The sequence below is a fragment of the Equus przewalskii genome, chromosome 5 (assembly GCF_037783145.1).
Source record: "Equus przewalskii isolate Varuska chromosome 5, EquPr2, whole genome shotgun sequence".
Taxonomy (NCBI): Eukaryota; Metazoa; Chordata; class Mammalia; order Perissodactyla; family Equidae; genus Equus; species Equus przewalskii.
Window position 1 is genome coordinate 75,475,421 of NC_091835.1, and position 24,714 is coordinate 75,500,134.

At 48.1% G+C, this 24,714-nt stretch overlaps 2 protein-coding genes across 8 annotated transcripts; both read right to left on the reverse strand.

Annotated features, from left to right (window-relative positions):
• Positions 1 to 371: 371 nt before the first annotated feature.
• On the reverse strand, positions 372 to 8,532 carry LOC103567727 (retinol dehydrogenase 16-like). 4 transcript variants are annotated; one of them, XM_070621752.1, is made up of 7 exons: positions 8,335 to 8,466; positions 6,963 to 7,050; positions 6,210 to 6,524; positions 3,624 to 3,882; positions 2,619 to 2,782; positions 1,856 to 2,065; positions 372 to 1,465 (listed from the first exon to the last, which is right to left on the reverse strand). In XM_070621752.1, exons 3-7 carry the CDS (start codon positions 6,520 to 6,522, stop codon positions 1,404 to 1,406), a joined length of 1,008 nt encoding a protein of 335 aa, XP_070477853.1. In that variant the 5' UTR covers positions 6,523 to 6,524; positions 6,963 to 7,050; positions 8,335 to 8,466; the 3' UTR covers positions 372 to 1,403. The 4 variants fall into 4 exon arrangements, with proteins under 4 accessions (XP_070477853.1, XP_070477852.1, XP_070477851.1 ...); XM_070621751.1 differs by lacking the exon at positions 6,963 to 7,050 and having other exon boundaries at positions 8,335 to 8,532; XM_070621750.1 differs by lacking the exons at positions 6,963 to 7,050; positions 8,335 to 8,466 and having other exon boundaries at positions 6,210 to 6,828.
• Positions 8,533 to 10,307: 1,775 nt separating this feature from the next.
• LOC139083621 (retinol dehydrogenase 16-like) lies at positions 10,308 to 17,041 on the reverse strand. Of its 4 annotated transcripts, XR_011540494.1 has the most exons (6): positions 15,997 to 17,008; positions 13,696 to 13,954; positions 12,215 to 12,378; positions 11,578 to 11,693; positions 10,951 to 11,186; positions 10,308 to 10,553 (listed from the first exon to the last, which is right to left on the reverse strand). XR_011540494.1 is itself a non-coding variant. In XM_070621754.1 (5 exons), exons 1-4 carry the CDS (start codon positions 16,307 to 16,309, stop codon positions 10,969 to 10,971), a joined length of 954 nt encoding a protein of 317 aa, XP_070477855.1. In that variant the 5' UTR covers positions 16,310 to 17,041; the 3' UTR covers positions 10,308 to 10,553; positions 10,951 to 10,968. The 4 variants fall into 4 exon arrangements, 3 of the variants coding, with proteins under 3 accessions (XP_070477855.1, XP_070477856.1, XP_070477857.1); XM_070621754.1 differs by lacking the exon at positions 11,578 to 11,693 and having other exon boundaries at positions 15,997 to 17,041; XM_070621755.1 differs by lacking the exon at positions 10,951 to 11,186 and having other exon boundaries at positions 15,997 to 17,041.
• Positions 17,042 to 24,714: the final 7,673 nt, after the last annotated feature.

Sequence of the window (24,714 nt, forward strand, 5' to 3'; positions counted from 1 at the left end):
CACTTTCCAATTCCAGGGGAGGGATAGGTTCAATCAAACTGTTCTCAACACCCAGAACATTAAAAAGTGCTTCCCAGTGAATGCCTGGCACAAAGCAAGAGAGAGGGATCTGGAAGGAAGGGCCTCTGAAAAGGCTTTCCTGGAAGCACAGAAGGAGGAGGACTGAAGGAGGGCCTCTGTCCCAGTCTAATACCTGAGAGAGTTCGAGAAATGCTTGACGCCATACTTGGAGATGCAGTAGCTCCCACCAAAAAGGGTCATCCAGCCCAAGACGCTGGAGACATTGACCACGCAGCCCCTTGCCTTCCTCACTAGGGGCAGCAGGCTCAGGGTCACCTGGATCACCCCCATCAGGTTCACATCAAGCAATCTTAATTGCATATCCAATTTTAATTCTCCTTTGCCAGGTAAGGCAATAAATTCACAGGTTCCAGAAATTAGGACATGGACATCTTTGAAGGGCGATTATCCTGCCTACCACATCCACCTGTCCTGAATGGTCTCTCATTGACTACCTTTAAATCTTTCTTCTTCTTCGATTCTCTAAAACATGATGAGGCTAAATTATTTAAAAAACCACCCTACAGAATATTTCCTCAGTAAACACCAATAAGTGATATATATGTGGTGACATATTAAGAGAGGTGTATTTTTTGTTCTTTTAGGATATACGTTCCTCTAGAGAAGGAAAAACGATTTGTGCGTGTGTTTGTGCCTGGTACACAGTAAGTGCTCAATAAATACTGATGATAAGAAGCAGTGAGTCTTGATTATAAAGATGAGGAACAAAAATACTAAAAAATAAAAATAAATAAAATACCAAAAACTGTTTTCATGCTGGTTCTATTGCAACTTTTTTTTTCCTTTTTCTCCTCAAAGCCCCCCAGTACATAGTTGTATATTCTTCGTTGTGGGTCCTTCTAGTTGTGGCACGTGGGACGCTGCCTCAGCGTGGTTTGATGAGCAATGCCATGTCCGCGCCCAGGATTCGAACCAACGAAACACTGGGCCGCCTGCAGCAGAGCACGTGAACTTAACTACTCGGCCATGGGGCCAAGCAACTTTAGATTAAGTTGGAATATGTTAGCAATTTTGGAAAATTGGCTAAAATATTACATTCAAATAAAGGGAACTAGAAGCCTTCAGGCATTTCTTTGGACAATAAAGATCTGTTTCACATTTAGAACAATAGATTAAGGCATCTTCACACGCAGCTCTTCATTTACCGTGCCTATTGATTTCCAATGGACCCATAGAGGCTCTACCTCTCAGGGGTAGGAATGGTCATAAGCTCACATGGCAGGCCTCCCTAGTGAGTTGGCACCTGAGGCTGATTGGTCAGGCTGGTGTCACGCTCCACACCTCCACCTCTGTCCACAGATGTCTTCAGTGGAGAGGAGACTTCACTTCTTCCAGGTCCTTTCCATCCCGTGGGAGGGAGAGACAGACCAGGACCAAAGCACAACTGGGGAGGAGGACAGAGGCAGAGCAGGTTCAGGAGGGGCTGAGTGTCTCCCAACTGCTCACACTCCCCAAAAGTGTGGATTCCTCGGGGTAGCAGGAAAGTCATGAGGCTCTGAGCCTTGAGAGGCCACTCAAGCAAGAGGACATACATATGTGCTATTGGGTCCCAGTTCCTCAGGTGTCAAATTTGGTTCCTTCCTCCTAACATCCCCAGAGTACTGAGTAATGCCCCAGGAGAAGACTGGGGAGGAGGTAGAGAGGGAGGTGAGATGGGTGTCCCTGGTGACATGAGAACCCCTCTCTTCACTCTATTTCCCTCCCCCTGATGCATCCCTCCCTCACATAGTACCCAAGTCCACCATACTGTGCACCCAAGTATTGGGCTACATGCCCTTGGCAGGCTTTGGGGAGCGCCAGTCGATCATGGCATCCACCAAGAAGGCGGGCATGTAGCTCATGGGGAGGTAGAAGAGCTTGGCATCCCAGCCAGCTGAGTATCGGGTGCGGGGGTGGCAGGCGGTCAGGGCATGTTCCATGCAGTCTGTCACCAAGGAAAGATCTTCCGTGTAACTTTTCTTCAACAATTTAATTGATTTCATGCCTGTCCAGAATAAGAAAGATCCAAATGTATTCCCACATCCAACCACTCCCACTTTGGGATCAACTTATGGAGTGAAGTTTTTAAGAATTCCTGGACCCCCCCCCCAAATCAAATCCACCCAAATTCCCCAGGAAGAGCCCTGATTCTACCCCAGGTACAAACGTTCCACACTGAGATTCCTCTGGCTCTATTCCTGGGAATATCTGGACTACATAAACTAGAAGTCTCTACAACCACAAGAAATCCAAGCACCTGAAAACCAGCTGCTCTAACAGCAGTGTGCCATGAGCCCAGGGGTGTCTTCCCTCGCTGGCTTCAGTTTCTGCCTCTACTTAACAAGGGGTTCACATGAGACAGTGGTCCCCAGGTATAACAAGCCTGTGTCCTTTCCCTAGGTTACCAGTTGACCACACGGGATTATGAGGATGGAGCTAAATGTCCCCACTGTGAATGGACATAGATGATGGACCTGAGATCTGAGGAGGCACTAATGGTGGACTCAGGCTTCAAAACAAAGGTTTGCTTATCTCCCCAGTGTCCACAACTCACTCACAGGATGCCAGGTACTTCTCCCCATAGATCTCCTTGATCTCTGGGCTGGCCCGGTCCCATGCCTCTTGGAATTCCTGAGAATGCACCTTGGTACTGGTCACAGTGGTCTTGAAGAAACCTGGCTCGATTATAGCTACCTTCACCCCAAAGTGGGAGAGCTCCCTCCTGCAAGGCAGACAGGCAGAGGGGCAAGGACATCAGAGGTCTTGCAAAATAAAACACAAAAACATGTGAAAAAACAGTAACACACCAACATAGGATTGTGGTGGGATGAGCTCGAAAGTCTGGGGAGTTGAAAAGTGCAGTAGCCAGGGGGAGAAAACTTATGATGATTGTATTGCCTCTGTATAGAATTTGAATATTTTTCCAAACATTTTCCATACACATGCTTATTAGCTCTAAATCCCACCACTTCTGCTGCAGGTGGTGCAAGGCACCACTTACATGTTCTCTCCTCGAGTTCCCCCAAGTTCAACCCATCATGAGGCTTTGCCCATTTATGTTTCCCACACACCTCAATCGTCTCTCCCCTCTCCTGCTCTAGTCAACTCCCTGACCATCTGTCCTGTAAAAAGGATCTCTATTAGGTCGCAGCTCCCCCACATTCAGAGCCATCCTCTGCTCTGCAGCCAGTGGAATCTCTCCCACTGATTTGATGAAGTAGCTCCCCTGATTAAATTGTGTCATGGGGATCCACTGCCAACAAGGCTGTAAGACCTCACACCATAAGATGTGTATATGGTTGGGCTCCACAGCCAAATTATATTGATATCAATTCTGCCTCAGATGCTTTCTGATGGGGGCCCTCCTCCAGGGCAAGGATAGGGTGGATTAAACTTGATAGGCCTGGGACCCCACATGACACCCAAGAGATAAAAAGGTGCTTCCAAAAGAAAGACCTGCATAAAGCAAGAGAGAATGTTCTGGAAGAAAGAGTTTCTGAAAGGCTTTCTTGAAAGCACAGAAGTAGGAGGAGAGAGGGAGGGCCTTTGTCTCAGTCCAGTACCTGAGGGAATCTGAGAAGGCCTCGACGCCATACTTGGAGATACAGTAGCCCCCACCAAAAAGGCACACCCGGCCCATGACGCTGGAGACGTTGACCACACGGCCCCGCGCCTTCCTCACTAGGGGCAGCAGGCTCAGGGTCACCTCGATCACCCCCAGCAGGTTCACGTTGAGGATCTTCATGAAGTCCTGTTTGGTCAGCCACTCATTGGGTGCCACAGGCACGGCAATGCCGGCGTTATTCACCAGGCCCCACAGTCCTGGGCACAGTGGGGACAAGAAAGCAAGACTGCATTATGCCCATGAGTGAAGACACAGCTGTGGTTCCAATTCACCTTCCGATCAAGTGAAGACATTCGAAAAGAAGTTGCATGGGGAGTGGGTGAAACAGATAACAACACATTGCCTTCAAGGTTTGGGGTGCATACCCTCTAAGGTGTTGGAGGACAGAAAGTAGTTTATTTTTCATGATCTGGTCACGGCATGGTACACAATGGGCCATCACCCCACATTTGATGAAGTCGGGGAAGGAGGTTGAGGAATTTAGCATTTAAATAGACTGGAATATGGACAGTGATGGTTTCGTTTTTCTCACATCAATCTTGTCCTACAGACTCTATAAATGTTCACCTACATTTTCAGATTTCCTGGACAGCTTCTTTAGTGAGGGTGCAACAAATATCTGTGGGGGAAGGAGACACACACAGACAGAAAACGAGGAATGGAGGGGAAGAGAAGAAGAAAAAGACAGAGGATAATACAGAAAAAGAAAAGAAAACACAGCTAAAATCTGGGTAGAGCTTGGTTGGGTAAAGCAGACCTGAAACCCCAGGTGGGGGAAATTTGAGAACAGGCAGGGGGAGATCTCAGTGACCAGCATTGAAACACCTGCAGCAAGAATGATCATCGTTTCTATAGGATCTGGGGCTTCAATTCCAAGGGGCAGCCCATGGGGGGAGGCAAGGCTGTCTCACCCCCACCCTCCATGCACAGACTTCACCCTCTGCACCAGAAAATGCCCCCTCTCCTCCCACCCGCACAGGAGGCCACCCTCGACCCTCCCCCTCGGCCCTCAGTTCACCCAGCCTCCTGGAAACCTCCCTGCAGGACTCAAGGATGCGATTCTGGGGACAGAAACTGAAGAGCTACCCACCAACAGCCCTCGGGGCAGCAGGAGCAGGCATTCAGGGGAGTTGGGGCTGCGGGGGGCACAGGATGGACCCAGAGAGTTGAGTCCCTCTCCTGCTCAGAAACAGGCTGCCCTTCCAGGGCTCACATTCTCCCAGCAGACATGGTGCTTCTAAGAACCCAGTCAATATGCACGGTTACACAGAGAGATTTGGGTAAAGAAGTTCACCAAGACATGAGGTATGTTGAACGTGATGAATAAATGTTGGGAGAAAATTCATATGTTACATGAGGAATGGCATTAGTAAGTAATGCTATGCAAAAAGATAAAATATTCTCAACCCTTCAAAATTAAGTTTGGTGTTTTGTTTGTTTGTTTGTTTTTGAGGAAGATTAGCCCTGAGCTAACTACTGCCAATCCTCCTCTTTTTACTGAGGAAGACTGGCCCTGAGCTAACATCCATGCCCATCTTCCTCTACTTTATATGTGGGACTCCTACCACAGCATGGCTTTTGCCAAGCGGTGCCATGTCCCCAACAGGGATCCAAACTGACAAACCTCGGGCCAGCAAGAAGCGGAACATGCGAATTTAACTGCTGCGCCACTGGGCCAGCCCGCCAAAATTAAGTTTTTGAAGAAATTTCCATTATGCTATAGTATGCTCATCTTCTTTCAATGAAAAGAATTGGATACACTTCATGACAATTTAATACCGTCTATGTCAAAAGGTTCCCAGGACTTGTCTCTGGTGGTGGATTGTGGGTGAGTTTCATTTTGATCTCGTACTTTTCTGTGTTTTTCACAATTATCATGATTTACATTTATACTTAGAAGAAAGAAATTAATGTTCTCTTACTCCCCCATAATAAGCGGCAATTTTAGTTTAAGAAGGAGAGACAGAGAGAAAGAGAGAGACAGAGTGAAGTGACCCCATAGTAGCATTTTTTACCTCCTTTAGCAAATCCTGAAAGCTCAGTGTCATCATCTGATATGGGTGTGACAGTGACTCCCTGGGGGAGGATTATGGGTCCCCAGCAAGAACATGGTACAGTGCTGAGAACAGGAGCCCGGCTCCAGCACTGCCCCAGCCGCCCACACAAGCCTGGGGGTCAGTGCCCCATCTCCACTCATCCTCCAGAAAGTGGGTTCTGATCTCCCCCGGGGCGCTCAGCATCAAGAAATGCAGAACTTCTGCCAAGAGAGGAGGGGGTACCTCAGACAGGGAGTCTGGAAGGGCAAATTCTCATCAGGGCAGCTCTCCCCAAACCTCCAGAGCTCCGAGGAAGGGAAGAGGGCACAGAGGAAAGACAAGAGGCTTGGCTGGTGAGCCACGTGAGGAAAAGAAAGGGAGTATGACCTCAAGTCCTGGAAAACACGTCGGGAATCTTTCCCAGCAGCAGACAAGAAGTCTCCCTTCACAGACAGAAGAGAAACAGACCCGACAAATCTGGGTGGTACCTCTGTCCCCTGTGCGCTCCTTCACCCACTGGGTGGCTGCAGCGATGCTCTCTGTCTTGGTCACATCCAGGATCACCGTCTGCAGCCTGTCTGATGTCCGGTCCTTCAGCTGCTCGGCCCCCTTCTCCGTCAGACACGCAGCCAGCACCCTCAAGCCTCGCAGGTCCAGCTGCCTGGCCAGCTGGTTCCCGAAGCCCGAGTCACAGCCCGTGATGAAGACGTACTTGTCTCGGAGGTTGCTCACCACCTGCCTCTCCCGGTACCAGCGCAGGAGGTAGTACAGGCCCACGAGGACTGCCAGGTACAGCCACATGGCTTTGCAGGGGACAGACAGAGACAGGTTGTGATCAGAAGAGTAGGCCTTCTCGATCAGGAGGCTGTGCTGGCAGTGTGGCCTCCGGGCTCACTGGCATGAAGTTTCCAATTGCCCTTCTGATCACTGTCCTTCTGGAACATTCTATTCTCTCCATACCTATCTGCCCTTTGGACTGCTTTTGCAAGTGCTGACGATGTGACCCTTGAAAATCCCAACTCCTGCGCAGAAAGAAAGCATCACTGTCCGCCCCACTGCCCCAGGCCCCTCACTCCCTCTGCTCTCTGCGTCCAGGTGCCACACACTGAGCGGCACAGGCCACTCCGTTCTAGGTTCAGAGGTCAGAACTCTTTCTCCTCGTCTGCCAACATGCTGGGCTCGATCTTCCCGACCTCAGGAAGGTTCTTCGTGGGAAGACGCTCTGGATTTAACACACTTACATTCAGCACCCTCTCAGGGCCTGGGTTTCCTCAGAGGGCTCGGCACACAGCACCCTCGCCTCAGAAATCTGAGTCACTGTCAGCCTCTCTAGGGTTAGAAGGAGAAGGAAAAGGTGGTGTGTGAGGTCAGAGGCAAAGAAAGGGGAGAAGAGGCAGTGGGGGTGGACATGCGCAGCTGTGCGGCTTCTCCGAGATGCTGGGAGGGCTGAATCGAGGCAGTGACATAAGTGGGTCTAACAGTCAGCTCTCATTTATTCAGTGAAGTGGTCCTGTCCCCAGGTGCCCCTGGGTCCCTGGTTACATTGCCCTCTGACCGTGTCCCTCCCACCAGGAAGCTCATCCAGAGCCCAGACCACTCAGACACAGACTCCATAGGCAGAAAAGACTGACTCGAACAGGGACAAATGCACACAGTGCCCCAAACCTCACCCAGCAGGCAGGGATGTGAACGCCAATAATTGAATGGGTATTAGTTCCATTGGTCTCAGAGGATGATGGAGAGGAGGAGGGAGCTGCCCCCTCAGGAGACTAAAGAAAGGACTAGAAATGGGGTTCACAACAGCTCTCGCTGGAGGGGCTTCGTGCTGAGGTGGAGGACACCATTTCATAAAAGGGGATGGCACAGCATGGGAAACGGAGTTGGTGAGTGGGGCAGGGACAGGAGCCAGTGTCACTGCTCTGGGCGTCTCCCTCACCGTCCACATTTGTCACAGCTCTGACTGGTAAGTAGGAAAGAGGAGAGGCCCTGGGAGGGCAAAGGAGAGGCTGCCCCTCAGAAACCAGAGGCTCAAATGGCCCCAGACCCACCCAAGCAGGCAAGAAAGACAGACAAGGGCACAAATTCACGTTCAGTTGTAACCTTTCTATGCAGGGATCCACCTGTAGGCCTGTGGGAGCCTGTCCCTCAAGGTGGGAGGCAGCAGCAGCCTGACAGAGGCTGGTCCTGCCGAAACCAGCCTGTCCCTGCTTCCTGGGTGACTGCACCTTCCGACAAGGGCTTCCTGAAGGCTGGGGGAGGAAGCAGGCCAGGAGGAAGGAAGGAGCCCGGGAAACCCTCACGGGGCCAAGGAGACGCACAAATTCTTACAGGACACCAAACCCTGACAAGGGAGAAGGTCATGGTTTCTGGGGAGGAACTGGGGACATTTTGTCAGTGACCAGAAATTCCTTCAACCATAAATTCCCAAGAGGCCATGCAGCAGAGACATTTGTCAGCCCTCACGCCTGCTACGTCACTCTCATGAATCCTGAGAGGGATAGCAGCCCTGGTGTTAGGGTCATGAAGGAGTTTGAGGTCATTCCAGATGGGAACAAACAGGAAGTTTCAGAGAGAGCGGAGAAAACAGGAGCTTGGGGGGGGACACTCACTCACCCTGGAGTTGCAGGGGCCAGAACGAGAAATCCTTCGAAAGGTCCCACGGGATGCAGAGCCACTGCCGTCAATCTCTGCACTGAGATCTCACTTAACACCTCCTGACACAGAGATCCTCTCCGAGGCCCTGGGGAGGGGCAGCAGCGCCAGGTCAAAGGACAGCACCAGTGAGCCTCCGTGCACGAGAAAGGAAGCTGCGCCCCCTGGTGGCACCCTGCAGAGTCTCAGCCGGGACCTTTGTCAAGAGTCTGAGTGTCCTCCGCCCACCTACTCCCTCCCTCTTCTCCTCCCAGTATGGGTCTTCAGAAGAAGAGGAAGTGTAGCTAAAGGAAAGGGGAGCATGGAAAGGGCAGGGAGTGAGAGTTAATTCTGCAAGTTTGTTTCCAGCCCTACAGGTATGCAGCCCCATTACCTGGAGTGGGTCCCAGAAATGCAGAAACACACCCCTATCTTCAGGTGCCAAGCATCTGTCACCTGGAGGGGATGGGATTTGTAAGTGGGGGGGTCACTGACACTGTACTCCTCAGAAAAGGCCAGGACAGCAAAGGGAAAAAGGAGTGAGGGCAGCTTCCTTGGGACAACCCCGAGGACTGTCATGGCATGGGGCCAGGCCCTGCACAGTTCCATCAGACTGGACCTGCCTCCCTCTCCATGGAAAGAAGCCTAGAAGGAGGAGGATGAGGTGATGCTAATGGTCTACGTTTAAGACTTGGACTGGTTTGCGTTGGAATTTTATTCAAAGCCATTGGTGTGCCGCCGTGTCTAGGTTCGCACCTTTGAATCCCACTTCACACTTGTGGCCATGGCACCCAGATGGTCCCCCACATACAGCCCAACAAGGAGGGGCAGGGGTTTGTAAGCTCACAGTTCTATGACACTGCGCAGACAACTGCTAGGGGTGAATCCAAACCTCCTAAACACATACCCTCAAGGCTATAAAGTGAATCATCTTTTATTTTATTTCAGTTTGTTTGGTGTTAAGGGATGTGTGTGTGTGTGCACAGTCTTATGAAAATCTGGAGACTTGAGATCAAGCATCACACTCTTGCTTTCAGTTGGCCCGGGGGACATGGACTGACCTTGAGTGGACACCAGAACTTTGGAGGACTTGCAGATCCTTGAGGATCCTCCCCGTCATCGTTGTGTCCTCAGCAGTCTCTTGTCCGACACCAAGTGTTCACTACAGGTTTGAGAATGAAGGGCCCTGCCACCTGGGAGCTCACTTTTGTTTTCATGAAGAATGCTGACATGGTTCTACAACTTCAGGGACCCGGGAGGACTCCATATCGTCAATGTTACTCTAAAGGAGAAAAACTAAGACACCTGGCAAGGTCCCTGCCAACTCCAATCTGTGCTCAGCCCAGGAAGCTGTATCACTTTCTGCAAATGCCTCCCCTGTGGAGTCCCTTCTCAGAACATCATCGGAACAGTGGAGACAGAGAGAGGCCGGGCCTCAGGAAGTACATGTTCGTTAGGGGAATTTCTACCCAGCGCACAGTAGGGGCTCAACAAACGTTGGCAGAAAAGGAAAGACTTGGGTTCAGAAGGGACTCTTCCTCTCCCCCTCTGGAGAGCGTGGGGAGGGGATCCTGGCTGAGAAACCTGGTGATGGCAGGGGATGGAGGGTGGTGACTCTAAAGGAGAGGACAGAGAGGGAGACATGGAGACAGGGTGCTGGTGAGGAGAGAGGCTTGGTGTCCCCAGGGAAGGGTCTGCCAGTGCCTGAGCCACCTCTCCTTCTTTGTCCATCCTCATGTCTAATCCTCTGACTCTATGATACTTGATAAATCTGGGAAGGGAAACTTCAGCCCCTTAGTTGTGTGGAAGGGAGGGAGTCACCTAACTTCTCTGTCCAATGCCTCCTCAGCTCATCCCACTCATCCCTTGACCTCTGTGAAATCACCTCACTCTTTCTCTCACAGACGCACACCCCACCGCTCCCCAAGGTCACGCTTCCAATCACTGGGCCAAGGTAAACTTTTCAACTTTTATTTTAAAGCAAAGATAAGGAATGGAAATCCATGCTTTCCAGACAAATCAAAAGTTGATTTCTGTGTCCTCTGTCAGGAACCCTATTGAGCACACCACCTTCCAGCAAGGTCTGCTGACTTGGACCTGAGGCTGAGGGGTCAGGCTGTTGGTCACCCTCCACACCTCCACCTCTGTCCACAGATGTCTTCAGTGGAGAAGAGACTTCACCTTCTTCAGGCCTTTCCATCCTGTGGGAGCGGAAGACATGCCAGGGCCAAGGCACAACTGACGAGGAGGACATAGTCAGAGCAGGCTCAGGTGAGGCTGAGTGTCCCCCAGCTGCTCACAATCTCTGTAAAGTGTGGATCCTGAGGGTGGCAGAAGAGCCCTGAGGCTCAGAGCCTTGAGAGGCCTCTTAAGGATCAGATGATAACGTGTGCAATGGGTCCCAGTTCCTCAGCTATACAATTTGGTTCTTTCCTCCTTATACCCCCAGATTCTTGAGTAATGTCCCAGGAGAAGACTGGGGAGGAGGGAGGGAGCGGGCTGAAATGTGTTCCCCTAGTGACATGAGAGCCCCTCTCCCCACTCTATTTCCCTCCCCCTGTGTATCCCTCCCTCACACTGAGCTCAGCTTCACCATACCAGCACCCCAGGCTTGGGCTACAGGCCCTTGGCGGGCCTTGGGAAGCTCCAGTAGAAGATGGCGTCCACCAAGAAGGAGGGCATGTAGCTCATGGGGAGGTAGAAGAGCTTGGCATCCCAGCCAGCTGAGTATCGGGTGCGGGGGTGGCAGGCGGTCAGGGCATGTTCCATGCAGTCTGTCACCAAGGACACAGCCTGAGACCACTTTGGCGCCAAGATTTTAGTTGATTTTATGACTGTCAAGAAGGAGACACCATCCAAATATATTTTCACTTCCCAATAACCCTGCTTTGGGATCAATTTAACAGAAAAGATTGTAAAACTTCCGGGGCTCCCCCAAATCGCGCTCCAAATGGAATTCAGGGAATCATTAGAGCGTGTCCCAACTCTTACCCCAGGAACATTCTCCACGCTAAGCCCTCTCTCACTGTATCCTGGGAATACAGTCATGCTCTGCTTAACTGCCTTCTTATCTACGACAATGCTCTCATAAGATTAGTCCCATATAGCCTGGCTGTGTGGTAGGCTATGCTATTTAGGTTTGCGTAAGTAGACTCTATGATGTTTGCACGGCAACAAAAGGATCTAACAGCAGCCAGCCCCGTGGCTGAGTGGTTAAGTTCTCACACTCCGCTTCCGTGGCGCAGGGTTCCACCAGTTCAGATCCTGGGTGCAGACATGGCACTGCTCATCAAGCCATGCTGAGGTGGCGTCCCACACAGCAGAGCCAGAAGGACCTACAACTAGAATATACAAGTATATACTGGGGGGCTTTGGGGAGAAGACGCAAAAAAAAGGAACATTGGCAACAGATGTTGGCTCTGGGGACCATCTTTTTTAAAAAAGGGGGGCCTAACAGCACATTTCTCAAAACCTACCCTCATCTTTAAATGACTCATGGCTGTATGTGCACTGCATAAGCTGGAGATCTCTACAAACACTGGAAATCTAGGCACCTGAAACCCAGCTGCTATAATACCAGCTTGCCATGAGTCCAGAGGTGTCTTCCCTCTCTGGCTTCAGTTTCCTATTCAACATAATGAGAGATTCAGATGAACCTGTGGTCCCCAGCTCTAACAAGTCTGGATCTCTTCCTTAGGATACCAGAAGACCACATGGGACCATGGGATGAAGCTAAACGTCTCCACCGTGTGGCTGAGTCAGAACTGAAAGCATGGACCTGAGATCCGAGGAGGCGCTAATGATGGACTCAGGTTTCCAGACAAAGGTTTGCTTCTTTCCCCAGGGCCCACAGCTCACTCACAGGATGCAGAGAATTTCTCCCCATAGATCTCCTTGACCTCTGGGCTGGCGTGATCCCATGCCTCCCGGAAGCTCTGAGAAATTCTGTTATTATTGCTCAGGCTGGTCTTGAAGGAACCAGGCTCGATAATAGCCACCTTCACCCCAAAGTGGGAGAGCTCCCTCCTGCAAGGCAGACAGGAAGAGGGGCAAGGACTTCAGAGGCCTTGGGAGACAAAACACAAGAAACAAACAAACAGAAATGATACATCCCAACACAGGATTGGAGTGACATAAACTCAAAAGCTTCTAAAGTTTCAAAGTGCAGCGTCCAGGGGGAGAAAAATTATGACAATGGCATAGTCTCTCTATAAGCTTTGTACATTTTTCCATGTTTTTGACATGCATCTGCTTATTAGCTCCACATCCTACCTATTCTAATACAAGCCACCACTTAAATGCTCTCTCCTCCTCTGTCCCCTCACATCCAATCCATCTCCACACTTTGCCCGTCTTACTTCCTCCACCCTCCTCAACTCTCTCTCTCCCCTCTGCTGCTCTAGTCAACTGCCTGGCCATCTGTCCCCTACGGAGCCTCTCTCTGCCTGCAGTACCAGCTCCCCCACTTTCAGAACCATCCTCTGCCCTGCAGCCAGTGGGTTCTCTAGATGCTGATCTGACAAAGTAACTCCCCTGATGAAATCCCTTCCATGGGGTTCCACTGTCAACAGCATGAAGGTCCACAGCCTGTCGAGGGCCCATGTCCCTTCACGAGCCCACCGATGCCCGCCTGCCTGGCGTCTCTCCTGCCAGTCCAGGCCTTATGCTTTACATCTAAAGGACCCTGCAGCATAGGTGCTCAACCATTACAAACCCTGGGCTTGGCTGACGTCATTCCCTCATCCAGAAAGCTTTCCCACCCTATTCCTCGGGTTGCCAGGTTACCAAGATCAGTTCTTCATCTTCAGCTCAGACCCTTCTCCAGGCCCCTCCCCTGATTCCTGTGGCACCACGGCCAACATGGCTGACTTGGTCATCACCACAATGAAGATGTCGACATTTCTGTATCCCTTGTCCCTTTCTCAGCTTTCAGACTTTTTAGATCAGGGACCAAATCTTGTTGTCCTCAGACACATTTATTGTGCGCTCACAGAGATGTCAATAAGTGTCTGTTGAATTGACTCAAATTCTCCACCCCGACTCAAGGGCTCCCTGAACTGAATGTCATAGGGATTATTGACATGGCCTCTGCAGCCACATTATCCCAGGTCCTATTTTGCCTTGGACACTTTCCAACTGTGGCTCCTTCTCTAGGGCTGAAATCAGGTGAATCAAACTCTATGGGCTGAGGACCATCCAAACACCAGAGCATAAAAAGTACTTCCCAATGAATGCCCGGCACAAAGCAAGAGAGAAAGATCTGGAAGGAAGGGTTTCTGAAAAGCTTTCCTGGAGGCACAGAAGCAGAAGGACTGAGGGAGGGCTTCTAACCCAGTCCAGTACCTGAGGGAGTCCGAGAAAGCCTCGACGCCATGCTTGGAAATGCAGTAGCCCCCACCAAAAAGGGACAATCGACCCACGACACTGGAGACATTGACCACTCGGCCCCTTGCCTTCCTCACTAGGGGCAGCAGGCTCAGGGTCACCTCGATCACCCCTAGCAGGTTCACGTCGAGGATCTTCATGAAGTCCTGTTTGGTCAGCCACTCACTGGGTGTGATGGGTGCAGCGATGCCAGCGTTATTCACCAGGCCCCACAGTCCTGGACATAGCAGGGGCGAGAGAGCAACACTGCATTGTGAGGACACAGCTGTGGTTCCAATTCACCTTCCAATCACATGAGGACTTTATGAGAGACGTTGCATGGGGAGTGAGTAGAACAGATAACACCATGCTTTTGGTAGGGTTTGGGGAGTGCAGATGCCATATGTTGTTGGAGGACAGAAAGCGTGCCTCCGTCCTGATTTATTCTGCCTGGCCCAATCACTGCCTGGTGGACAATGGGCCATCACCCCACATTTGATGAAGGCAGGGAGTGATGTTGAGGTATCTAGTGTGTCCATAGTCCAGAACACAGACAGTAATGTTTTGGGTTTTCACACATCAATGTTGTCCTGCAGGCATTATAAACGCTCACCTACATTTTCAGAGTTCCCAGACAGCGCCTTTCGTGAGTGTGCAACAAATATCTGTGGGGGAGTAGAGAGACACACAGAAAGAGAATGAGGAAGGGTGGGGAGAGAGGAAGAAAAAGGCAAAAGGTAATGGACCAAAAAAAAAGAAGATGCTAAAATCTTGCTAGAAGTTGGTGGGGTAAAGCAGACCTGAAACCCCAGGTCGGGGGAAGGTGAGAACAGGCAGGAGGTGACCTCAGGGACTGACCTTGAAACACCTGCAGCAATAGTGAGCAAGAGTCCTGTAGGACCTGGGAGATCAATTCCAAGGGGCAGCCCATGGGGGGAGGCAAGGCTGTCTCACCCCCACCCTCCATGCACAGACTTCACCCTCTGCACCAGAAAATGCCCCCTCTCCTCCCACCCACACAGGAGGCCACCCTCACCCCTCCCCCTCGGCCCTCAGTTCACCCAGCCTTCTGGAAACCTCTCTGCAGAACTCAAGGACGCGATTCTGAGCACAGACACTAAAGAGCTACCCACCAACAGCCCTCAGGGCAGCAGGAGCAGGCATTCAGGGGAGTTGTGGCCACGGAGGGCACAAGATGGAGCCAGGCAGGTGAGTCCCTCCCCTGCTCAGAAACAGGCTGCCCTTCCAGGACACGCATTCTCCCAGCAGACATGCTGCTTCTAAGAACCCAGTCAACATGCACGGTTACACAGAGAGATTTGAGAAAGAAATTCACCCAGACATGATTTATGTTGAACGTGAGAATAAAATGCAGGAAACAATTTCATATCATACATGAAGTACTGTTCTCAAAAGTACTACTATTCAAAAGGGTAGAATTTCTAAATGATTAAACTATATGGTTTTGAAAAAATCCCATTAGATTGTAAAATACTCATCTTCTTTCAATGAGAAGAAGAGGATAGACACTACGTGCCAAGTATAATACCATCTATGTCAAAAGGTTCCCAGGACTCGTCTCTGCTGGTAGATAGTGGGAGAGTTTTGTTTTGATCCTGTACTTTTCTGTGTTTTCCGTAATGGTCATGTTTTACATTTATACTTAGATAACAGAAACAAATGTTCCTTTCCTTCCCCACAATAAGATGGGTAAGTTGTAGTTTTAAAAAGAGACAGAGAGAGAGAAAGTGACCTTGTGCTAGTTTTTTGACCTCCTTTAGCAAGTCCTAAAAGCTCAGTGTCGTCATCTGATAATGGGTGAGAGTGACTTCCTGAGAGAGAATTAGGGGTCCCCAGCAAGAACATGGTACAGTACTGAGAACAGGAGCCCGGCTCCAGCACTGCCCCAGCTGCCCACACAAGCCTGGGGGTCAGTGCCCCATCTCCACTCATCCTCCAGAAAGTGGGCTCTGATCTCCCCCGGGGCACTCAGCATCAAGAAATGCAGAACTTCTGCCAAGAGAGGAGGGGGCACCTCAGACAGGGAGTTTGGAAGGGCAAATTCTGATCAGGGCAGCTCTCCCCAAACCTCCAGAGCTCCGAGGAAGGGAAGAGGGCACAGAGGAAAGACAAGAGGCTTGGCTGGTGAGCCATGTGAGGGAAAGAAAGGGAGTATGACCTCAAGTCCTGGAAAATACCTAGGGAATCTTCCCCAGCAGCAGACAAGAAGTCTCCCTTCACAGACAGAAGAGAAACAGACCCGAGAAGTCTGGGTGGTACCTCTGTCCCCCACGCGCTCCTTTATCCACTGGGTGGCTGCAGCGATGCTCTCTGTCTTGGTCACATCCAGGATCACCGTCTGCAGCCTGTCTGACGTCCGGTCCCTCAGCTGCTCGGCCCCCTTCTCCGTCAGACACGAGGCCAGCACCCTCAAGCCTTGCAGGTCCAGCTGCCTGGCCAGCTGGTTCCCGAAGCCCGAGTCACAGCCCGTGATGAAGACGTACTTGTCTCGGAGGTTGCTCACCACCTGCCTCTCCCGGTACCAGCGCAGGAGGTAGTACAGGCCCACGAGGACTGCCAGGTACAGCCACATGGCTTTGCAGAGACCAAACAGAAACAGGCTGGGATCAGAAGAGTCCGGCGTCCTGGATCAGGAAGGCTGTGCTCTCAGTCTGGCCTCCAGCCTCTCGGGCATGAAGTTTCCAATTGCCCTTCTGATCACTGTCCTTCTGGAACATTTTAATCTCTCCCTACCTATCCGCCCTTTGGACTGCTTTTGCAAGTGCTCACCATGTGCCCTTGAAAATCCCAACTCCTGCTCAGAAAGAAAGCATCACTGTCCGCCCCACTGCCCCAGGCCCCTCACTCCCTCTGCTCTCCACGTCCAGGTGCCACACACTGAGCGGCACAGGCCACTCTGTTCTAGGTTCAGAGGTCAGAACTCTTTCTCCTCGTCTGCCAACACGCTGGGCTCGATCTTCCCGACCTCAGGAAGGTTCTTCGTGGGAAGACGCTCTGGATTCAACACACTTACATTCAGCACCCTCTCAGGGCCTGGGTTTCCTCAGAGGGCTCGGCACACAGCACCCTCGCCTCAGAAATCTGAGTCACTGTCAGCCTCTCTAGGGTTAGAAGGAGAAGGAAAGGACTTGGAGGACTAGGTCTCCTCCTGATACAGTAATTCTCTCTGCAGAAAGGCGTTCAGGAGAGCAAAGGGGGTGTGTGAGGTCAGAGGCAAAGAAAGGGGAGAAGAGGCAGTGGGGGTGGAAACGTGCAGCAGTGCAACCTCTCTGAGTTGCTGGGAGGGCTGAATCGAGGGACTGACGTAAGTAGGTCCAACGTTCGGTACTCTTGTATTGGTTGAAGAAGCCTTGTCCCCGGGTGTCCCCTGAGTGCCTGTGTACATTGCCCTCTGCCCCTCCTGCCCCTTCCATGCCGGACGCACATCCAGAACCGAGACCACTCAGACACAGACTCCAAAGGTAGAAAAGACTGACTTGAACAGGGACCACCGGATGGTGTAACCATGGGCTCTCTAGTGCCAGTTCAAATGAGTCTATCTTGTCAACAGAGTAATTAAGAGTGAGGAACTGAGACCACCAAGGCATCAACTTGGGACTGAGTTTCTTGGCGACTGTAACTCTAATACTCTTTAGAAATTACCTTGTTTGTTCTGGACACCTTGGAAAGAGCCCCCTCAAATGGAAATAACTGTAAACAGCTGGCAAGATAACCAGGGACAATTTAAAATTACAGTGGCCACTTTGGGCTCCCATCAAGCTTTCAAACCAAAAAACAAAGAAATCTTCAATCTTTAAAGAGTCAAGTGCTCCAACTTCCAGCATAATGGCTGAAAATCTAGAGGTTCCAGAAGCTGTAAATGTTTACAAAGAACTGCAAAATCTTACCAAGCTTGTTTTGTGTCCCCAGGGCTTGGGCTTGATAATCGCCAAGTGGAAGGGGGTCCCAAAAATAAAGTTGGACAAAAATGCTGTTGCAGCCCATTTTGCAGTCGGAGATGGTTGGACAGAAACATGGATTGCACTCCTTTTTGTGCCTATGTGTCCTACCAAACTGCTGCCAGCCTCAGGAGATCACATTGGCCATTAGAAGGAACGTTCAATTAGATAAGATCATTTAAAAGTGCACTTAAAAGCAGAGACTTCAAAATCCCAAAGTAACCTTATTGAAAGTTTTGTTGCAAAGAGAAAAGTTGTTATAAAAGATATCTAAAAGAAAAGCCTATTACAGACACCCCATAATCTACCTTTGAAGGAGGGCCCAAAATGAGCCCCTCCCATAGTCAACAAGACTCAGAGATTGTCTGGGAAACTACTATGCTAAAGACTACTGGAACTGTTCAACACTGCCAGGTATAGTTATTGTTTGTCCAGGCCGAAACCCGACAAGATATTTGAAAGGATTTAGCAACTTACAATAAGAAAACTTGAAGCTTGTATTCAGAGCCTGACAGGAATTTTTTTTTAGGCCCTCTTCCCTAAGTTAAAACAAAACAAGCACCCAGAGGGAAAGAAGCAAATTAGCAATGATATAATTGGACAGGTAGATCGACCTATGTGATGTAAGTTACAATCAATTTCTGAGGAAGAGCAACTTAAAGTTGCTTAAAAGTGCTTAAGAAATGAAATCCTTGCAAAACTGAAAATGCAACTCTAAAGGCAGTTCAGACTCCACCCATTTCCTTTCTGTCAAAAAGCTTCTCTGGGAACTATTACCTAGCCCATCCCCAATTCCTAAGACTGAAGGAAAGAAAAGGAAACAGGGAAAGAAAAACTGCCTATAGAGTGCCCTTGCCCAAAATCTAACATCTTGAGTGTCTTCTCCACAAATGTTAGTAGAAACGGCTTAAAGCAAAATTTGGATTTGATCATTCTTTCATAACTGGTGAGCTTTATATTACTGTACTTGATTCATGGCAGTAATTTAAAGACAATAGCTGTGGAGTCTTTGTGTGTGTGTGTCTACATGTATGTTATACGTGTATGATATCTTACCTACAGATGGTATAATTTCTGAAAGAGCTCTATTCAATTGGCCTAAAGTAATCACTTATATAAATTATTTCTGAATGTAATAGGAACTAACCCAAATGTCTTTCAAGTTAACATGGTATAAATTAATCTTTGGTAAATAAAAGCTTATTAAGTTTGTGGATTTGGTTGAAATAGGCATACCTTCAGAGTTATCAACATTAGATATAATCTAGACATGCAGCCTTCGTTAGTCAATTAGCTCATGTTATCACTATTACAAAACTTGTCAGCAAAAATAATAGCCTAGAATGATATCTGATTTTGTCTAAAGTCTCATGAAGTTTTTGTAGGGAATCTAAATAGCTATTGGAAACAAATAAACTAAATAGATGTAAGTAAGATACAAGTTTTTGGGTAAGCTTTTTAACAATAATTATGTGTTGTGGCATATGCATATTTAAGATTCCAAAACCCCTTTGGTAACGTGAATCTTTGAAGTTTTCTAGGTCAAATTAAATGATAAAAAATTCATTGAATATCTAGGTCATTTTCAAATAAAATAAAATACTGAAGTATTATTGCTAAACGTGTCTAAGTTTATCTACCTTTGGCTTCTTATTACAGAACTAAAAGGTGTTTTGGTCTATTAGTCAACATGTCTTGCATTTTATTAAAAGATTGTACTATGAAGTGGTATATTTCTAAGAATTACAAAAAGTATATATCAATTTGCCAAGCCACAGAATGCTAATGTAAAAGACAGGTTTATAATTGATTACTTCATACTTTTCACTAAAAATTAAGGTCTGTAAGGGTTCAGAATTCTAATCAATATATATGTGATTAAGCCTACTAAAAATTAATAAGGAAAACATCTTTGTATTCAAGGAAAGTAAGACGCATATTTTCAGTAAAGAAGGTATAGGGAATGGAATTATTTTTGTTTGTTTTGTCAAGAAAGATAAATTTGTCCTAAAGTACCAGGAGGGAAGAAAGAAGACATGGGACAAATTCTGAATGTAAAAAAAAAGTCATAGATGGGCCTGCCCCACGGCCTAGTGGTTAAGTTCAGCACCCTCCACTTCGGCAACCTGGCTTCTGTTCCTGAGCATGGACCTGTACCACTCATTGGTGGCCATGCTGTGTCAGGGACCCACATACAAAACAGAGGAAGATTGGCACAGATGTTAGCTCAGGGTGAATCTTTCTCAGCAAAAATAAAGAAAAGAAAAAAAACAAAGAAAGTCATAGAAGGTTTGTGGAAGAGGAACCCTGAGGAAAGAGTTTTGTGCATAGTCGAGGTGGCTAAGATTAAAATGAAGTTAATTAAGTAAGTGAGTTTTGATATCAGAAGTAAGCTGCTGCAAAATTAGACTTTGATGTTTTTTCTCTCTCTTAAGAGGATAATTTTCTTGAACTTTTAGTCTTCTCTTGACAAAGAGATTATAAAAGGGTTCTCTTTACTTCTGAGAAAGTCTACCTAAAAGATAGAAATTCTATGTTTTGTCAGAATAATTTCCTATGTTCTATAAGGCTTAAATCTCTCTCTTAAGAGAATTTAGGGTTTTTTGTTTTTTTACTGATTAACTCTGTATGTTTGCCTTTAATAGCTTCTGTTGTCACTTTGGTTAAATGGATAACTAGGCATTGCTCCACAGTGAACATTGTTTCCAGTTGCTCAAGTGTTATAAAACCTTTTGATATTTTTGACAAACTTCCCAGAATTCTAACTGTGAGAGTTTCCGATGGGTCCCTGGGACTTCTCAAAAAATTTGTTCTACTTCTATATAGAGGGAGATGTTAAGCTAATTACGCTTATTTAGTAAGTTAAATTATATGGGAAGCATTGTCAAATAAATGATGATAAACATTCTTAGGTTGTTTTGTGGGTGTGAATGTTATTAAAATAAGTGTTTTAAACTTTATATAGCATTCCTAAAATTCTAATCTGTCCTGCTTGTCAGCCATAATTCTAGTTATTATCTTAAAGTGTTGTGTATCACAGAAATAGTCAAGTTTGTCTGTCAGTTGCCATTTTTGAGTTTTTTGTCATTTACAGACAGTTGTCGTTTTACTCAGATGTATTTGCAGGTGTATTTCATCTTCAGAAAGATTCATGGAAGGGATTCTGATGCTTGCTCTAGAATGCATGTCTCTGACAAATTTTCAGATTATGAACCTAAGCTGAATAAGAAATTACAGAACTCTAACAGAGAAACTGATGGCTCATAAAATTGCTAACAGAAGATCAAGATCAAGAATGGGCTATGTGGGACTGAATGAACTGATGAGGATGATTATAATTTTTATGACTTTTCATTTGAAATATTTCTGATCTTTAATGTTTTATTTTTCCAGATTTAAAGAAATCTTTTTCTCCTTTCTCTTAAGCTGACTATGACTTATAGCAATTTGGTAAAATTATACGTTTTTAAGCAGAATTGAAACATTTATTTTTTTCTCCCTACCTGGTCCCACCAGAATTTGAAAACTCTTGAGGTGTGAGTATTCTTTCTTTCATGGCAAGATGGTTATTTGCATAAGTTCAGTAAGAATCTGCTCTCCTTATAGCAGGACACAATAGGAAACATTGGTTATATTACCAACACTTTGGCTGGAATGTCATATTTGAGAGAAACATATATAGACTCAGATATGACCAGACAACTTTCAGGAACAAAGATTGGCTTTATGGAATAAAACCACTCAGAAATATTGGCCTTGTACCTTGCTTACGTGGTTCGCAGCAAGTTTACCAGGTGAGTAAAGGTTACTTCCCTGGCAGGTGCAAAGAACCTCAGGATATTTGTGGGAACCTCAAGAGAAGAGAGGAATTCACCCAAATCTATAGGTATTGCTGGCAGAGTCTGACGACAAGTCCTTGGCTTGGTTTTCTGGCCTTGAGAGGCCTTAAAGGTCAATCTGAGATTCCTTATGAAAAGCTCCAGCAAAGCATATTTAAAAGAGTCTATATGATCAATTTCTATTCTTGCTCTCCTTATGTAAATAATTGGGCCAAATTTGTTGAAACTATACGTTTTGTAAACAGATAAGTCTCAATTTGGCTATCTTTGGTAAAAATGAGGGTGAGTTTAGAGAGAAAAATAGTGTTTCAACAAAAACTATAGTACACATTCATGGATATTAGGTTCTAGTTCTGTTCATTGTCTTTGAGGTTTTTGTTTTCTATCTGCAAACTAGACTGGATCCTGAATTCTTGTAGTCTCCTGAAATATCTGGCTACAATCTCCAAACTGACATTTTCAATTTTTTCCATCACTTTTCATTTGGAATCACTGAGAATTGAAACCACCCTTTTTCCTGAAGCCCTGCAAACTGAAGCTGGATAGCTTGACACAAACTTAAGAGAGAGTCGTGACTATTACTGCATAAGCCACTCAGAAAGATACCTGAACACCCAATGACATCATCGGAGACTTTCAAACTGTAAAAGATATTTCAACCCTGACATCTAGAAATCTTCTTGACTGGCTGATCCCCAGGCTCAGGAACTGGTTTCTAATTTGCTCCAACCATTAACTTCATTTTTCTTTCTGTTTCTCTAGAAATTCTTCTTACTAAATGCCTGGGTACCAGCTTAAACAATATAGGCCTAACTTTGGCAGCCCAGCTGCAAAAACGATCTGACTAAGAGACTGGTTCAGTGAGATGAAACAATCTATGTCCCTCATCAGCAGGCAGAAGCTAGAGCAGTCGTCACTCTAGTTCCCTCAAGATTGAGGAATGAACAATGAACAGGGGGAATTTGTAACTGTGGGCCCTTTAGGACCAGTTCAACTGACCTCATCTTATCAACAGAGTGTTTAGGCATGGTTTTTCAGGAACTGAGACCCCTTGTCCAGTTCAGGCCAGTTGACACCACGAACTCCTCGACAGGGCCTACACAAATGCCCAACAAGTGAACTTTGTGATGTGAAGGGGCTGAAAACTCCACCTTCAGATGTGCTTACACCACTGTTTTGTGAACACGGGTCCTGTGAAGAGCTCTGAAGCTTGACTATGCATGCACAGATCATCAAGTACCTCACTTCCCCTTGCCTCCAATCATCTATCTCCAATGTTGGACCACCCTAGCTTTCATCCAATATATTTTGTCTTTAGCCCTAGATCGAGGAAGACAGATCTGTCTCCAGTCTCTTTCCAGATGGATCTTCCAAATAAAGCTACCTTTCTACACCCAAAAGCTGATGCTGTAGTAATTGGCTCTTTATGCATGTCAGGAGGTGGGCCCTTGCTCAGTAACAGTGGAGCGCCATACCCTCACCCAAGCAGGGAGGGCCATACATGCCTAAAATTGGAAAGGCAGTAGCTCGCTTCCTACCAACTTATGATGGAGAGGAGTAGAGAGCTGCCCCCTCAGGAGACTAAAGAAAGGACTAGAGACAGGACCCACAACAGCTGTCCCTGGAGGGGCTTCAGGGTGATGTGGAGGACACCATTTCATGTAAGGAGATGGAACAGCCAGAGGAATGGAGCTGGTGAGTGGGGCAGGGACAGGAGCCAGTGTCACTGCTCTGGGCGTCTTCCTCACCGTCCACATTTGTCACAGCTCTGAATGGTAAGTAGGAAAGAGGAGAGGCCCTGGGAGGGCAAAGGAGAGGCTGCCCCTCAGACACCAGAGGCTCAAATGGCCCCAGACCCACCCTACCAGGCTAAAAAGACAGACAAGGGCACAAATTCACGTTCAGTTGTAACCTTTCTATGCAGGGAGCTGACTGCAGTCCTGAAGGAGCCTGTCCCTCAAGGTGGGAGGCAGCAGCAGCCTGACAGAGGCTGGTCCTGCCAAAACCAGCCTGTCCCTGCTTCCTGGGTGACTGCCAGCACCCTCCTGCAAGGGCTTCCCGAAGGCTGGGGGAGGAAGGAGGCCCGGAGGAAGGAAGGAGCCCGGGACACTCTCAGGGGACCAAGGCAACATGCAAATCCTAACCAGACACCTAACCCTCCTAAGGGATAAGGTCATGGTTTCTGGGAAGGAATTGGGGACATTTTTCTCAGTGAGCACAAATCCCTTCAACCGTAAATTGCTGAGAGGCCATGTGTCAGAGACATCTGTCAACCTTCACGCCTGCTGCGTCACTCTTGTGAATCCTTAAAGGGATAGGAGCGCTGGCGTTAGGGTCATGAAGGAGTTTGAGGCCATTCCAGATGGGAACAAACAGGAAGTTCGGGAAAGAGCAGAGAAAACAGGCGCTTGGGGGGGACACTCACTCACCTGGGCGTTGCAGGGGCCAGAACGAGAAACCCTTTGAAGGGTCCCACAGGGTGGAGATCCACTGCCTCCAATCTCTGGACTAAGTTCTTGCTCAGGACATCCTGACACTGAGATCCCCTCCCACCCCTGGGGAGAGGCAGCAGGGCCAGGTCATAGGACAGCACCTGTGAGCACTGTGCACGCTGGAAAGGAGGCTACACCCCTGGGTGGCGACCTGCAGAGTCTCAGCTGGGACCACTCTCAAGAGTCAGGGTGTCCTCCACCTGCCTACTCCCTCTTTTTCATCCCATATGGGTCTTCAGAGGAAGCCGTGGCATAGCTAAAGAAAGGGAGCATGGAAAGGGTAGGGAATGAGAATTAATTCTGCAAGTCTGTACCCAGCCCTCCAGGTATGCAGCCCGATTACCTGGAGTGGGTCCCAGAAATGCAGAAACACACCCCTATCTTCAGGTGCTGAGCATCTGTCACTTGGAGGGGACATAATTTGTGGCAGTGGGGGGCAGAGTGTGGCTCACTGACACTGTACTCCTCAGAAAAGACCATGACAGCAAAGGAAAAAAGGAGTGAGGGCAGCTTCCTTGGGACTGTCTTGGTGTGGGGCCAGGCCCTGCACAGTTCCATCAGACTTGACCTGCCTCCCTCCCCATGGAAAGAAGCCTGGAAGGAGGAGGATGAGGCTCTGCTGAGGGTCTAGATTGAGGACTCGGGCTGATTTGCTTTGGACTTCTTTTCAAAGCCATTGGTGCTCCGCCATGTCTAAGTTCACACCCT

What these genes read in the sequence shown, in the direction of transcription:
- LOC103567727 (XM_070621751.1), bottom strand. Translation starts at nt 6,522, where the DNA reads ATGTGGCTGTACCTGGCAGTCCTCGTGGGCCTGTACTACCTCCTGCGC. An exon ending in GGAGCGCACAGGGGACAGAG is followed by an intron (nt 3,883 to 6,209) that starts GTACCACCCAGA and finishes CACTGTGCCCAG; the next exon opens with GACTGTGGGGCCTGGTGAAT. An exon ending in GGAGAAGTACCTGGCATCCT is followed by an intron (nt 2,066 to 2,618) that starts GTGAGTGAGTTG and finishes TATTCTGGACAG; the next exon opens with GCATGAAATCAATTAAATTG.
- LOC139083621 (XM_070621754.1), bottom strand. Translation starts at nt 16,309, where the DNA reads ATGTGGCTGTACCTGGCAGTCCTCGTGGGCCTGTACTACCTCCTGCGC. An exon ending in GCTTTCTCGGACTCCCTCAG is followed by an intron (nt 12,379 to 13,695) that starts GTACTGGACTGG and finishes TCTGCCTTGCAG; the next exon opens with GAGGGAGCTCTCCCACTTTG. An exon ending in GGAGAAATTCTCTGCATCCT is followed by an intron (nt 11,187 to 12,214) that starts GTGAGTGAGCTG and finishes CCTTCTTGACAG; the next exon opens with TCATAAAATCAACTAAAATC.